The sequence below is a fragment of the Amblyraja radiata genome, chromosome 4, assembly GCF_010909765.2.
Source record: "Amblyraja radiata isolate CabotCenter1 chromosome 4, sAmbRad1.1.pri, whole genome shotgun sequence".
NCBI lineage: Eukaryota > Metazoa > Chordata > Chondrichthyes > Rajiformes > Rajidae > Amblyraja > Amblyraja radiata.
Window position 1 is genome coordinate 109,316,627 of NC_045959.1, and position 16,919 is coordinate 109,333,545.

The following is a 16,919-nucleotide window of genomic DNA, read 5'->3' on the forward strand; positions in this document are numbered from 1 at the left end:
TGGGCAGACACTTTGGTAGTGATTGCCCATGGGGTTCACTGTCGAGGACTTCATAATGCAGAGTTTGGACAAATGGAATTAGCTTAGATGGGGCATCGGGAAGAAGGTATAGGAGACTGAAAATTGTAACGTCCAAGTTCAGGGGCACCTTATTCCCAACAACTACTAGACCATTGAATACTACGAACTACAAACTGCCTTGATTGCAGGAGGCATTTGGCAGGCATTGTTTTTGTCTTTGCACTATGTTGCTTATATATATTAAACTTCTTTTTGTTGTTTATTATGGTGTCTGCTGAGTACTGTGTTGTGCTGTTGCAAGTAAGAATTTCATTGTTCCATTTCGGAACATATGACGCTAAAACACTCATGACACTTGATCAGCATGGGCAAGTTGGGCCGAAGGGCCCGTTTCCCTGCTGTATGACTATGACCGAGTTGTCTGCCAGTGCAAATGAGGTGAGTGGCCGAGTACGGAGTGCATCTATTTTAATTGCACTCTCGTGCAGGCAGGGAAATGCAATCAGAGCTCACTTGATGTAAGTTCAATTTATGAAGAAAGTTAAACATAAAACAGGCCATATAAATCCACAACTCATCCATGAAAAATAATATTAACAGCTTCAGGGGGCTATTTCCTCCCCCCCCCCCCCCCCGCCCGCTACTGTATCCAAGTGTTATACACTGGCAGACCTGCACTTACCTGTGCTTATACAGTGACACACTCTACCCAGTAGTTCCACAGCTCACCAGATGCTGAGCAGGCAAAGGCCGGGCTTGTGAGCCATGGAACTTAGTGTGTACAGTTTCCATGTCAATGGATGACAGTGTGAGGGAACCTGGCACATCCGACGCACCCTGCTGGAATCTGTGTGGATATTGTGTTGTCAGACCGACCAGTGGGGGAGGGCGTGTCATTGCAGCATAGCTTCCTTACATCTCATCTCTGAATGAATCGTCCAGTGGGAATAAATGCCTGGAGTCCATAGTCCTTGGTCTGCCTGCCTCTCCCTCAGGCACCGGTTTCTTCACAGGTCTGTCTCCGGACCAGTTCTGTATAGAGCCCTCCTTTCTGCAACAGCTCAGCATGTGTCCCCACCTGTGGCAACAAGACACAACCAAGTAAAGTCCACGCATGCACTCCCATTCCATATTGCTGCAAGGCCTGGTGCAGTGGTGCAGCTGCTCGAGCTGCTACCTCACAGCGCCAGAGACCCGGGTTCGATCCTGACCTCATGTGCTGTCTGTGTGGAGTTTGCATGTTCTCTCTGTGACTGTGAGGGTTTCCACCGGGTGCTCCGGTTACCTCCCACGTTCAAAGATGGGCGGGTTTGTAGGTTAATTGGTTTCAGTAAATTGCCCCTAGCGTGTAAGGGGTGGACAAGAAAGTGTGACAACATAGAACTAGTGTGAACGGGTGATCACTGTTTGGCGTGGATTCAGTTGGCGAACGACCTGTTTCCATGTAGTACCTTTCAATAATCAAATCTGCTGATTGCCAGCAGTCTCGAGCAACTCAAAGAAATAGAAATAAAGTGCTGGAGTACCCCATGTAGGAAGGAACTGTAGATACTGGTTTAAACCGAAGATAGACACAAAAATCTGGAGTATTTCAGCGGGTCAGACGGCATCTCTGGAGAAAAGGAATAGGTGACGTTTCGGGTCGAGACCTTTCTTCAGATTGAGAGTCATGGGAAAGGGAAACAAGAGATATAGATAGTGCTATAGAGAGATGTAGAACAAATGAATGAAAGATATGCACAAAACTAACAATGATAAAGGAAACAGGCCACTGTAGACTGGGTTAGGTGAAAATTAGTTACAGGCAATGAAACACGAGGACAACATGGACTATGGTGGGGGTAAGATGGAGAGAAAGAGGGGATGCAGGAGTTACTTGAAGTTACAAATCCTCCAATTTGTGTTTTGGCCAGAGGAGGCCCAGGACAGAAGGTCACTGTGGCAATAGGAAGGGGAATTAAAGTGTTTGGCAACTGGGAGATCAGTTAGGCCCAGGCGGAGTGAGCGAAGGTGTTCAGCGAAATGATCGCCCAGTCTACGTTTGGTATCTCCGACATATACTGTAAGAGTCCACATCTTGAACAACGGACAAAGTAGATGAGGTTGAAGGTGCAAGTGAATCTCAGCCCAACCGGAAATGGCTGTTGGGGTCCCTGGACAGAGTTGAGGGAGGAGAATTAGGGTAACATGGAGTAGCCCAGCAGGTTGGCTGGTATCTCTGGAGAACAGGGATTGGGGACGCTTCGGGTTGGGACGCTTCTGAAGGAACATTGTCTCCCCGTGTTCTCCAGCGATGCCGTTTGACCACTGAGTTACTCCGGTACTTTGTGTCCATTTGTGTATGTAAGGCAGGCAAAACAACATTTTACTCAGCATGTTGAGCACATGATGTGGAGGCACACCTTTTACAATGGATGATTCATTTTGTTTGGGTACATGGAACCGACCCTTCAACCCAGTGCCTGTGCTAATCATGGTGTGAATCTAAACTAATTCTAGCTGCCTGCACAGAGTTCATTTCTCATCATTCCCTTCCTGATTGTGTGGCTATCTAAATGACTCTTAAATATTACCATCATATCTTCTTTTTCCACTTCCCCTGGAGCGCATTGCATACAGCCATCACTGTGTTTCTTTTTTTGTAAACCAGTTTCCGTAGTTCCTTGTTTCTGCAACTCACAGAATTAACTGGGCTTGCGTTTTGGGAAGTCAGATCAGGGCAGGGCGTTCACAGTGAATGGCAGGGCACTGGGGGAATGTTGTAGCGCAGAGGGATCTAGGAGTGCAGGTACATAGTTCCCAGAGAGTGGCATTGCAGACAGATAGGGTGATCAAGAAGGCTTTTGGTACATTAACCTTCATCAGTCAGAGTATTGTGTACAAAAGTTGGAATGTTATGGTATAACTAGTTGCACAAGATGTTAGTGAGGTCACATTCGGAGCAATGTGTTCAGTTTTAGTCACTGCAATGGGAAAAATGCCATTAAGCTGGAAAGAGCGCAGAGAAGATTTACGCGGATGTTGCCAGGATGAGGGTCTGATCTACAGGGAGAGGTTGGACAAGTAAGGACTTTATTCCTTAGAGTGCAGCAGGACGAGAGGTGATAAGATCATGAAGGGAATAGATAGAGTAAATGCATGGTGTCTTTTACTCAGGATAGGGTAATTAAGAGCTAGAGGACATAGGTTTAAGGTGAGAGGGTAAAGATTTAATAGGAACCCAACATGTATTTTTTTCACACAAAGGGTTATGGATCGAGCTGCTGGAGGAGATAGTTGAGGCAGGAACAATAACAACATGTAAACCACATTTGGGCAAGAAGATGATTAAGGGATATGGGTCAAATACGGGGAGGTAGGACTAGTCTGGATGGGGCATCTTGGTCAACATGGGCATGTTGGGCTGAAGGGCCTGTTTCCGTGCTGTACTATTCTATTACATTATAACTCAGGTTAGGCACGTCTGGATGACATGGATAAGTAACGGTTCAGGTCGCGACCCTTCTTCAAGCTGTCAACAGCTGTGTCTATAATACTCCAAGTGCTGCCACACCAAAGTCTTGTACAAATGTATCATAATGTCCTAACTTCTATAGACAGGTGAATGCCAATGGGTCAAAGGCCTACTTCTTCACCATATCTGCCTGTGATACCACTTTCAGGGGACTAGCGGACTTGATCCTGGTGAGTTCCCCTGGTGATGTGTTCACCTTTAATGGTGCCCCAAGGTAACAGCAGGGTGTGACATTGCCTTTGCTGTGCTAGTCAGTAGCTTGGGGTGGGGAGGAACTGACCTCCTTGATGTGGCCATTGGCCAGGACATAGATGATGTCAGCCCCTTTGATGGTGCTCAGCCTGTGGGCAATGACCAGCACCGTGCGACCCTTCTGTATGTTGTCCAGTGCCTCCTGTACCACTCGCTCCGACTCTGCATCCAGCGCGCTCGTGGCTTCGTCCAGGACCAGGATGGTGGGGTTTTTAATCAGGGCTCGGGCAATGGCGATCCTTTGCTTCTGGCCCCCGGAGAGAGTCACTCCCCGCTCCCCTAACAGTAAACACAGGCTGTTAACGACACAGTAACCAACCTTGCGGCACATGAAGATTCTGTCCCTCCTCAAAGATGCTCCTTCTTTCCGATTACCCATGCTGTATTCCCATGTTTAATTTCCTTTGATGTGTTCCCGTGTCTGTCTGATTATCTGTGGTGTGGTCCCGTGTCTGATTGCCCATGCTCTATTCCATTGTCTGATTACCCATGCTTTATTTCCTTTGATGTGTTCTCGTGTGTACGATTATCTGTGCTGTGTTCCCACATCTGAATATTTGTGGTGTGTTCCTGTGTGTGATTTTCCGATCAGTGTTTATGTGTCTGATTATCCGTGCTGCATTCCAGTGTTTGATTTCCTTTGATGTGTTCCCATGTGGGCCAGATTATTTGTGGTGTCATCGAGTGTCTGGTTATCCATGTGTGTGTGTGTGTGTGTGTGTGTGTGTGTGTGTGTGTGTGTGTGTGTGTGTGTGTGTGTGTGTGTGTGTGTGTGTGTGTGTGTGTGTGTGTGTGTGTGTGTGTGTGGTCCCCCCCCCCCCCCCCCCCCCCCCCCCATGTAATCTGCATGTATGTCTCCTGCATGCAGTGTAAATGTCCAGTCACACATACCCACAAGGGTCATGTATCCGTCAGGGAAGCTGTGGATGAAGCTGTCTGCATTTGCCTGTTGAGCTGCAGTGTACACTTCCTCATCAGAGGCATCAAGCTTTGCCAATCGAATGTTTTCCTTGATGGTGCCGCTGAACAGCACTGGCTCCTGCAATTCATACAAGTGGCTGTTATAGTACTTGCCTCAACCACTCAGTCAGGACTCCGGCAATTCATACAGGTGGCAGATAGAACATTAGCCCAAGGGAAAACCGGACAAATGCAAAATGATTTGCTGAAGATTCAGCAAGGGTTGGATATATACAGAAAATGGCAGTACCCGGACATTGGGTACGAAGGGATGTAATGTTAATTCCTGGAACGGCAGCAGATAACATTAAGGATAATCCCAAGAGATTTTATAAATACATAAAGAGGAAAAGGGTAACTAGGGAGTGGGACCCCCAGGAAGCAAAGTGATCAACTCTGTGTGGAGCCACATTAGATGGACAAGGTCCTCAATTAGTATTTCTCCTCTGTTTTTACCGTGGATTGAGGAACTTGGGGCAGTCAATGGAAGTGTTTTGAGAGCAGTCAGTATTACAGTCGAAGAAGTGCTGAAGGTCCTGTGCATCTGAAGGTAGATACATCTCCAGATCCTGATCTGATATGTCCAAGGTACGCTAGAGGAAATTGCAGAAACACTGGCTGAAATCTATGTCATCAATAAATACAGGCATGCCGGGAGACTGGCCGGTGGCAAATTGTGTGCCTCTTTTAAGAAGGGTTGCGGGAAAGAGAGGTGATAAGATCAGTGAGCTTAACACCTGTAGTTGGAATGTTATTAGAGTATTCCGAAGGATGGGATATTCGTGCATTTAGATAGACGAAGGCTGATTAGGTAGTCATCATGGCTTTGTACATGGTAGGTCTTGTCTCACGAATTTGATTGAGTTTTTTGAAGATGTGACCAAAAAGGTTGATGAAGGCAGAGCTGTAAATGTTGTATATATGGACTTCGGCAAAGTATTTGACAAGGTTCCACATGGTAGGCTGCTCTGGAAGGTTAGATCACATGGGATCCAAGGAGAGATAGCTGAATGGATGGAACATTGGCTTCATGGATGGAAGCAGAGGGTGTTGGAATGTTGCTTCTCGGACTGGAGGCCTGTGACTAGAGGTGTGCCTCAGGGTTCGGTGTTGGGCCCATTGCTGTTTGTCATCTATATCAATGATTTGGATGAGAATGTACTTTGCAAGATTAGCAAGATTGCAGAAACAAAAGTGGGTGGTTTTACAGATAGTAAAGATGGATGTCAAAAATTGCAGCAGTATCTTGATCAGTTGGGCAGGTTGGCTGAGGAATGATTGGTGGAATTTAATACAGAGAAATGTCAGGTGTTACATTTTGGAAAGTCTAACATGGACAGGACCTACATAGTAAATGGTAGGGCTAAAGAGAGTGTTGTAGAGCAGAGGGATCTAGGAGTGCAGGTACATCGTTCCTTGAAGGTGGGGCATCACAGGTCATTCAGAAAGTATTCAGACCCCTTCACTTTTCCCACATTTTGTTAAGTTACAGCTTTATTCAAAAATGGATTAAATCCATTTTTTTTAATCATCAATCCACACACAATACCCCATAATAAAAAAAGTGAAAACAGGTGTTTGAAATTTTTGCAAAGTAATTAAAAAGAAATAACTGAAATATCACATTTACATACCGTATTTCCCGGCAATGAAGACGTTATTTTTTACCCTAAAATAAGACCCGAAAAATTACCTGCGTCTTGGAGGTGGAAGCAGGTGTGTCAAACTCATTTTAGGTCACAGGCAAAATGCGACTTCATGCCCGCTCTGGCATCAGGGAAATCATCCCGCGGGCCAGATCGGACTCCTTTGCGGATCAGATGCAGCCCGCGGTCCGCGAGTTTGACACCCCTGGCCTATAGGAAGCGTTTCAGTACAAAACGGCAATCCAATCAGAAGCGACCTGCATTCGCGGGGGGATTTTTGCCGTGTCAAACACTTCAACACCTGGTCTAGGTAGGAGCCGTGTAAATTCTGCTTACCGTAAGTTGTTTAACTCCGTAAATTGTTTAACACAGTACATTGTTTAACACTGTAAATTGTTTAGCACTGCCCATATTATGGCGTTTGACAAAAAAAGGCTTTCTTACACCATTGGCCACAAGTTGCAAGTTATTGGATTTGCCAAAGAACATGCATGGCAACAGGGCTGCTGAGAGACATTTTGGACCACCGCCAACTGAGAAAATTATACGTTATTGGAGGAAGCAAGAGGACCCGTTGAAGCCTGTGATGAGATTTAAACGTAGCTTGCAGCCAGAACTCGAGGAAGGAATTAAGAATTGGGTAGTTGAGGAGAGAAATGCGGGTAGGTCAGTTTCAGTCTGAAGAAGGGTCTCGATCCGAAACGTCACCTATTCCTTCGCTCCATAGATGCTGCCTCACCCGCTGAGTTTCTCCAGCATTTTTGTCTACCATAAAGGCCTGATTGGTGGAGTGCTGCAGATATAGTTGTTCTTCTGGAAGGTTCTCCCATCTCCACAGAGGAACTCTGGAGCTCTGTCAGAGTGACCATTGGGTTCTTGGTCACTTCCCTGACCAAGGCCCTTCTCCCCCAATTGCTCAGTTTGACCGGGCGGCAAGCTCTATGAAGAGTCCTAGTGGTTCCAAAGTTCTTCCATTTAAGAATGACATAGGCCACTGTGCTCTTTGGGACCTGCAATGCTGCAGAAATTGTTTTATACCCTTCCCCAGATCTGCGACTCGACACAATCCTGTCTCGGAGGTCTACGGAAAATTCCTTCATCTTCATTGCTTGGTTTTTGCGCTGACATGCACTGTCAACTGTGGGATCTTATATAGACAGGTGTGTGCCTTTCCAAAGCATGCCCAATCAATTTAATCTACCACTGGTGGACTCCAATCAAGTTGTAGAAACATCTCAAGGGTAATCTATGGAAACAGGATGAACCTAAGCTCAATTTTGAGCGTCATAGCAAAGTCTGAATACTTATGTAAATTCAAAATAAGAACCCTAATCAGTCCTGAAACAGTTCCTTAGCAAGCCAGATAAATCCGTTAGGTAAAGTACATTAGATAGAGACAAAATGCTTGAGTGGCTCGGCGGGTCAGGCAGCATCTCTGAAGAGAAGTAATGGGTGACGTTTAGGGCAGGTTTAGAGGGATATGGGCCATAAGCAGGCAGGTGGGACTGGTGTAGATGGGACCTGTTGGTCGGTGTGGGCAAGTTGAGCCGAAAGATGTTGCCCGTTATAAGGGTCTCGACCCGAAACGTCGCTCATTCCTTCTCTCCAGAGATGCTGCCTCACCCGCTGAGTTACTCCAGCATTTTGTGTCTACCTTCGATTTTACCAGCATGTGCAGTTCTTTCTTACACATTTAAGTAGTGTGAACAGGTGATGGATGGTCGGCGTGGACTCAATGGGCTGAAGTCCTTATTCCCATCTCTAAACTAAGCCAAATTGTTCGGTGCCCTCCACCAAGGTTTGGCAATAAATCCAATGTCCACAAAGGGGCAGAGGTGAATCGGATTCATCCAGCATACTGTGGACGGCTCGATGTATAGACTTTCCACTGACTGGATAGCATGCAACAAGAACTTGTTGTCAGATCTCTTATGAACCTATTATGAACATATGAGAACCTCATGTCCTGGTGTCAAGACAACAACATTTCTTATAAGGAATAGGAGTAGAATAAGCAATCCCAGCTCATCTAGAGTTTAAAAAGGGTTCTAAGAATAAACCTAGCAATTATAGACCTGTTAGTTTGACGTCAGTGGTGGGCAAATTAATGGAAAGGATACTTAGAGATAATATATATAAGCATCTGGATAAACAGGGTCTGATTAGGAACAGTCAACATGGATTTGTGCCTGGAAGGTCATGTTTGACTAATCTTCTTGAATTTTTTGAAGAGGTTACTCGGGAAATTGATGAGGGTAAAGCAGTGGATGTTGTATATATGGACTTCAGTAAGGCCTTTGACAAGGTTCCTCATGGAAGGTTGGTTAAGAAGGTTCAATTGTTGGGTATAAATGCAGGAATAGCAAGATGGATTCAACAGTGGCTGAATGGGAGACGCCAGAGAGCAATGGTGGATGGCTGTTTGTCAGGATGGAGGCCAGTGACTAGTGGGGGGCCTCAGGGATCTGTGTTGGGTCCACTGTTGTTTGTCATGTACATCAATGATCTGGATGATGGTGTGGTAAATTGGATTAGTAAGTATGCAGATGATACTAAGATTACTTTATTCTTTGGAGCGCAGAAGGTTAAGGGGGGACTTGATAGAGGTCTTTAAAATGACTTGCCAAAGGACTTGCATCGCAGGTAGACACAAAATGCTGGAGTAACTCAGAGGGACAGGCAGCATCTCTGGAGAGAAGGAATAGGTGATGTTTCGGGTTGAGACCCTGCTTTCATCAGTTCTGTATGACTCTAGGAGAACTCGAGCAATAGGCCTTCCCTGGACAGGGAAGGTTAGACAAGAGGGGATGTCAGGCAAGAGGGCAAGGAGACTGGAGAAGGAAGAACAGGATGAGGAAAGAGAAAGAGAATAGGGAAGGGCCTAGGGAGAAGAAGGAAGGGGAGGGGAGGGGAAAAATAGTGGGGAGGAGAAAGAGTACTGACCTGGCTAATGTATCCAATGACTTGACTGCGCAGCCAATGTGGATCCAGGCTCCTGAGATCATGGCCATCCAAGGTGATAATGCCACTGGACGGCTCGTAGAATCTCTCCAGCAGAGATGTGACTGTTGACTTCCCTTCAAATCATTTCAACCATACATTAGAAATCAATTCAGCAGCAGATCTCATAACTTTCTTCCAAAAAACCCCGTTGTATTAACATTCCAAAGACAGCTGCAATTGTTTCTAACTCCAGCAGAGGTCAGGAAAGGATATCTGCTGGGTAAACAGTAATACAGGGTCACAACAACAACAACAGCCTGCTAGCAAGACGTGCTTTACCATGTTTGCCATTGAGTGGTGAACATTGCCTGGTTCATCATGGGTACTGCTCTCCCCTCCATCAAAGGAATCTATGAGTCACTGCCTCAAAAAGGCAGCCAGCATCATCAGAGACCCCCACCACTCTGGCCACACTCTCATTTCACTCCTGCATCGGAAGGAAGGTGTAGGTGCCTGAAAACTGTAACGTCCAGGTTCAGGAGCTGCTTCTTCCCTACAACAATCAGGTCATTAAACACTACAACCTCTAAATAAGCTCTGAAATAGATAGACTTGGGGGGCATTATATTAGTCTTTGCACTATTTGATAATTTATTTGTTATATATAAATATATTATATAAACTATTTTCTAAATGGGGAGAGAATTCAGAAATCGGAGGTGGGAGTGCTGGTACAGGATTCCCAAAAAGTGAATCTGCAAGTCGAATGAGTAGTAAGGAACGCAGATAGAATGCCAGCATTTATTTTGAAAGACTAGAAGATAAAATCAGGGATGTAATGCTGAGGCTCTATAAGGCGCTGGTCAGGTCGCATTGCCAGTATTGTGAGGAGTGTTGGGCCCCATTATGAGGGGAAGGATGCGCTGGCATTGTAGAGGATCGAGAGGAGGTTTGCGAGAATAATGCCAGGAATGTCTGAGTTGACATGTCATGCGCATCCGGCAGCACTGCTCCTGTGTTCACTGCAGTTTAGGATGACGGGGGAGTGTGTGTGTGTGTGTGTGTGTGTGTGTGTGTGTGTGTGTGTGTGTGTGTGTGTGTGTGTGTGTGTGTGTGTGTGTGTGTGTGTGTGTGTGTGTGTGTGTGTGTGTGTGTGTGTGTGTGTGTGTGTGCGCGCGTGCGTGCGTGCGTGCGTGCGTGTGTGTGTCACCCTCAAGCTCAGACTGGGAGAGCATAATGGGAAAAATGTTAGAAAGGTGATAAATAGATGTGTCAATGTATTTAGCCTTCACAGCACAGCTTGATTAAAGTAGCGAAAGCTAAGACACTACTGAAAAGCAGGCTTCCTTATCGATTGGATGGGGGGGGGGGGGGGGGGGGGAGGAGAGGTAGCTGTTTGCAGTTCTGTCTTCCTTCTTATCCGTTGCAATCTGAGACTACAGCTGCTCTTTGTCACTGTGTTTAGCATTCTCCCTGAAGTTACCAGACAGCTTTTTAAATAAACTGACCCCATCAATTCTCCATACAGGGATACTGACATTTATAGTACAAATGGTGAGAGTGGGCCACTTTTCAACATAATTGTATAAGGGGTAAGAGTGTTGTAAAAACAAGCCTGAAGGCTTTGTGTCTCAATGCAAGGAACATTCGTAATAAGGTGGATGAGTTGAATGTGCAGATAGTTATTAATTAATATGATATAGTTGGGATCACAGAGACATGGCTCCAGGGTGACCAAGGCTGGGAGCTGAACATCCAGGGATATTCAATATTCAGGAGGGATAGAAAGAAAGGAAAAGGAGGTGGGGTAGCGTTGCTGGTTAGAGAGGAGATTAAGGCAATAGAAAGGAAGGACATTAGCTTGGAGGATGTGGAATCGATATGGGTAGAGCTGCGAAACACTAAGGGGCAGAAAACGCTAGTGGGAATTGTGTACAGGCCACCTAACAGTGGAGTTGGGGATGGCATCAAACAGGAAATTAGAAATGCGTGCAACAAAGGTAAAACAGTTATAATGGGTGACTTCAATCTACATATAGATTAGGTGAATCAAATTGGCAAGGGTGCTGAGGAAGAAGATTTCTTGGAATGTATGCGGGATAGTTTTCTAAACCAACATGTAGAGGAACCAACGAGAGAGCAGGCTATTCTAGACTGGGTATTGAGTAATGAGGAAGGGTTAGTTAGCAGTTTTGTTGTGCATGGCCCCTTGGGCAAGAGTGACCATAATATGGTTGAGTTCTTCATTAGGATGGAGAGTGACATTGTTAATTCAGAAACAAGGGTCCTGAACTTAAAGAAAGGTAACTTTGAGGGTATGAGACGTGAATTGGCCAAGATAGACTGGCAATTGATTCTTAAAGGGTTGACGGTGGATATGCAATGGAAGGCATTTGAAGACTGCATGGATGAGCTACAACAATTGTTCATCCCAGTTTGGCAAAATAATCAATCAGGAAGGTAGTGCATCCGTGGATAACAAGGGAAATCAGGGACAGTATCAAAACAAAAGATGAAGCATACAAATTAGCCAGAAAAAGCAGCCTACCAGAGAACTGGGAGAAATTCAGAGTCCAGCAGAGGAGGACAAAGGGCTTAATTAGGAAAGGGAAAATAGATTATGAAAGAAAACTGGCAGGGAACATAAAAACTGACTGCAAAGGTTTTTATAGATATGTGAAGAGAAAACGATTAGTTAAAACAAATGTAGGTCCCTTGCAGTCAGAAACAGGTGAATTGATCATGGAGAACAAGGACATGGCAGACCAATTGAATAACTACTTTGGTTCTGTCTTCACTAAGGAAGACATAAATAATCTGCCGGAAATAGCAGGGGACCGGGGGTCAAATGAGATGGAGGAACTGAGTGAAATCCAGGTTAGCCGGGAAGTGGTGTTAGGTAAATTGAATGGATTAAAGGCCGATAAATCCCCAGGGCCAGATAGGCTGCATCCCAGAGTACTTAAGGAAGTAGCCCCAGAAATAGTGGATGCATTAGTGATAATTTTTCAAAACTCTTTAGATTCCGGAGTAGTTCCTGAGAATTGGAGGGTAGCTAATGTAACCCCACTTTTTAAAAAGGGAGGGAGAGAGAAAACAGGGAATTACAGACCAGTTAGTCTAACATCGGTAGTGGGGAAACTGCTAGAATCAGTTACTAAAGATGGGATAGCAGCACATTTGGAAAGTGGTGAAATCATTGGACAAAGTCAGCATGGATTTATGAAAGGTAAATCATGTCTGACGAATCTTATAGGATTTTTCGAGGATGTAACTAGTAGAGTGGATAAGGGAGAACCAGTGTTATATCTGGACTTTCAGAAGGCTTTCGACAAGGTCCCACATAAGAGATTAGTATACAAACTTAAAGCACACGGTATTGTGGGTTCAGTATTGATGTGGATAGAGAACTGGCTGGCAGACAGGAAGCAAAGAGTAGGAGTAAACGGGTCCTTTTCACAATGGCAGGCAGTGACTAGTGGGGTACCGCAAGGCTCAATGCTGGGACCCCAGCTATTTACAATATATATTAATGATTTGGACAAGGGAATTGAATGCAACATCTCCAAGTTTGCGGATGACACGAAGCTGGGGGGCAGTGTTAGCTGTGAGGAGGATGCTAGGAGGCTGCAAGGTGACTTGGATAGGCTGGGTGAGTGGGCAAATGCATGGCAGATGCAGTATAATGTGGATAAATGTGAGGTTATCCACTTTGGTGGCAAAAACAGGAAAGTAGACTATTATCTGAATGGTGGCCGATTAGGAAAGGGGGAGATGCAACGAGACCTGGGTGTCATGGTACACCAGTCATTGAAAGTAGGCATGCAGGTGCAGCAGGCAGTGAAGAAAGCGAATGGTATGTTAGCATTCATAGCAAAAGGATTTGAGTATAGGAGCAGGGAGGTTCTACTGCAGTTGTACAGGGTCTTGGTGAGATCACACCTGGGGTATTGCGTACAGTTTTGGTCTCCTAATCTGAGGAAAGACATTCTTGCCATAGAGGGAGTTCAGAGAAGGTTCACCAGACTGATTCCTGGGATGTCAGGACTTTCATATGAAGAAAGACTGGATAGACTCGGCTTGTACTCGCTAGAATTTAGAAGATTGAGGGGGGATCTTATAGAAACTTACAAAATTCTTAAGGGGTTGGACAGGCTAGATGCAGGAAGATTGTTCCCGATGTTGGGGAAGTCCAGAACAAGGGGTCACAGTTTAAGGATAAGGGGGAAATCTTTTAGGACCGAGATGAGGAAAACATTTTTCACACAGAGAGTGGTGAATCTCTGGAATTCTCTGCCACAGAAGGTAGTTGAGGCCAGTTCATTGGCTATATTTAAGAGGGAGTTAGATGTGGCCCTTGTGGCTAAAGGGATCAGGGGGTATGGAGAGAAGGCAGGTACAGGATACTGAGTTGGATGATCAGCCATGATCATATTGAATGGCGGTGCAGGCTCAAAGGGCCGAATGGCCTACTCCTGCACCTATTTTCTATGTTTCTATGTTTCTATACTAAATAACAGGAAACATAAGGTTAAAGATAAAAGGTTACAGAGACATTGATCAACGATGACTTATTTCAAATCCACAAGTAACCATTGTGTCATGAGAATAAAAAATGCTCTAGGTACTGTGAACCTTCTATGTTTCTCAATGCGCACTGTTAAGGCCTCAATAAACCGGCCTGTTCGAATGACTCATCACTGATCTACGAGCTGTTTTATTTTGGGTCTGTGCCTATTTGAGAGAAGCCAGATACAGGGTACAGGTGTAGTACAAAATTCCCTCCTACAAAATATATAAACTGAACTTTTTTTGTTGGTGTATATTACGGGTTTTACAGAGTACTATTTTTACATATCTGTTGTGCTGCTGCAAGTAAGAATGTCATTGTTCTTTTTCAGGACATATGACAATTAAACATTCTTAACTTTAGATATTTTTACATGACTCTTCACCTTTCCTGATCTGCCCACACGGTAGGGGATGTCACACGACCAGACACGCAAACTGAAGCCGTTGTCTAACATTCTCAGATTATCCCACATGGAACCACCCTGCACTGGCCTCAACATCATCTCGGAGCCATAAACTAGCCTGCACTGTCCCGCATTATCAGTGTCAATTAACAGCTCCAGAAGTGTCAGTCTGATGAAGGGACCCGACTCAAAGCATCATCTATCCATTTCCTTCCACAGATGCTGCCTGACCCGAGTTCTGCCAGCACCTGGACTCCATTGTATCTCCACAGATGTCATGTTTGAGGCATTTGCAAGAATTCTTTGTGGATGAAACAGTGCTAAAAGAAGGGAGAAGATACAAAGCTTGAAAGCATGTACCACCGGATTCAGGAACAGCTTCTTCCCCACTGTTTTCAGACTATTGAGCGGCCTCCCATAAGTTAGGGTGTAGTTCCGATCTTCCAACCTACCTCATTGCGGATCTTGCATTCTTTTTATTAACTGTACTTTCTCTGTAACTCTAACACCATAACGCTGTAACACCATATTCTGCGCTGTGATATTTTTCTCTGTGCACTACCCGATGTACTTCTGCATGGCTTGATTGTGCTCTAGTATGGTATGATGTGACTGGATAGCATACAGCTTCTCAATGTATCTCAGCACATATGTCTACAATAAACCAATACAATAAGGTTGACAAAAATGCTGGAGAAACTCAGTGGGCGAGGCAGCATCTATGGAGCGAAGGAAATAGGCAACGTTTCGGGCCGAAACCCTTCTTCAGACAATAAGGTTCACTGGGTTTAAACCTGGCATGAAGGGGTCGATGAATTTAAAAAGTTGCATCGGCTGGCCAATATTGGCTGGAGTTTAGAAGAGTGCAGAGTGATCTCATTGAAACACAAGACATCTAACAGGATATAGAACAGTACAGCACAGGAACAGGCCCAATGTTTGTGCTGAATATACTGTCAAGATCAATTCTTTAAGCCAGTGCAAAATCCATTTACCCGATTCCCTACATATCCATGTGCCTTTCCAAAAGTCTCATAACGGCCACTATTGTATCTGCCTCCACCACCATCTTACCCTACTGCCAGGCATCCACCACCTTCTGTGTAAAAAAACTTGTTCCACACATCTCCTTTAAACTTTGTCCCTCTCACCTTAAACCTATGCCCACTCGTATGTGATGTTTCCATCCTTGGAAAACAATTCTGACTGTCTACCCTATCTAGACCTCTCATAATTGTATATACTCAACCTCTGGAGTTCCAGGGAAAACAACCGGTCCCTGTAGATAATACCCCCTAATCCAGGCATCAATTGTGATAAACCTCCTCTGCACCCTTTCCAAATCCTTCCTGTATTTAAGTGACCAGAACTGCATGCAATGCTTCACATTTAGACAGGTACATGGATAGGAACGCTTTTGGAGAATATGGGTCAAATGCAGGCAAATGAGATGTTGAGATGGGGCATGGACGGGTTGGCTGAAGGGCTTGTTTCCGCTGTAGGACTCACCTGTCCCCGATTGTCCAACGATGGCAACCACCTTGGAAGCCGGCAGGGTGAGATTGAGTGAGCGCAGAACCACCTGGCCGGGTCTGGTGGGATAGCTGAGGGGAGAAAGATTAACTTTTACTTGATTTACAATAGAGTCTCATCAATGTTACTTACGGCTCAGGGGTGCTGCTGGCAAGCTTTGCAGCAGAACTGCAGAGACAATGGTTTGAGTGCCCGCCATTTCAGGAATCTGAATCTCATGAAGCTACACTGAAGTCTTATCCATCTTCACAGGGCAACAGGGACTGTTCCCACAACAGCACAGTATTCCCACTGGTGAATTATCCAAAGTTTATCTGATCATCCCACTCTGCATCAGTGAGATTAAGCATAGACTATGGGACCACTTCCCTGAATGATATTTATGTGAATGTGCAATGCATAATTAGTAAGTTGGCAGATAACACCAAGTTAGTTAGTATTACAGACAGTGAAGATCGGTATCAAAAATTACAGCAGGATCTTGATCGGTGGGCCAAGTGGGCTGAGGAAAGACAAATGGAGTTTAATGTAGATAAGTAGAAGGAGTTGCATTTATTGAAGTCTAATGATGGTAGGGCATTCACAGTGAATGGAGTCTTGTAGAACAGAGGGACCTCAGAGTACTGAAGGTACTGAGTATAAAAGTTGATACATTATGTTACAGTCGACAAGATGTTGGTGAGGCCGCATTTGGACTTTTATGTTCAGCCTTCGTCACCCTGCTGCAGTTGCCATTAAGCTGGAAAGCGTACAGAGAAGATTTGATTTTTTCATCAGGATTCAGGGCTATAAGGAAAGGTTGGGCAGGCTGGGATTTTATTCGTTATAGTGGAGGAGGCTGAGGGGTGATCTTATGGAGTATAAAATTATGATGGGGATAGTGACAAGGGGCTGCAGCACCTGTTTCTGTGCTGTATGACCATATGACACTGTGCAGTTCTTAACTTTGAATATTCCCCTGTTGAGTAAAATTCCTCTGCATCAAGATGTGTTGTACATAGATTAACAATATATGAAGGCACCGTGTGAACGTTTAAACCTAACTTTTACATGGTCAAGGACAATCAACAGGTG

At 45.0% G+C, this 16,919-nt stretch overlaps 1 protein-coding gene across 1 annotated transcript in view; it reads right to left on the reverse strand.

The window, feature by feature from the left end:
- Positions 1 to 475: 475 nt before the first annotated feature.
- The window catches only part of abcb8 (ATP binding cassette subfamily B member 8), a 68,745-nt gene continuing 52,301 nt past the window's right edge, over positions 476 to 16,919 (reverse strand). The window contains exons 12-16 of the mRNA XM_033020205.1: positions 15,822 to 15,916; positions 9,337 to 9,470; positions 4,679 to 4,826; positions 3,816 to 4,066; positions 476 to 1,099 (exon numbers count right to left, since the gene is read on the reverse strand). Of these exons, the coding sequence (XP_032876096.1) occupies positions 1,013 to 1,099; positions 3,816 to 4,066; positions 4,679 to 4,826; positions 9,337 to 9,470; positions 15,822 to 15,916 (715 nt within the window). The 3' untranslated portion in view covers positions 476 to 1,012. The remainder of the gene's footprint in view (positions 1,100 to 3,815; positions 4,067 to 4,678; positions 4,827 to 9,336; positions 9,471 to 15,821; positions 15,917 to 16,919) is intronic.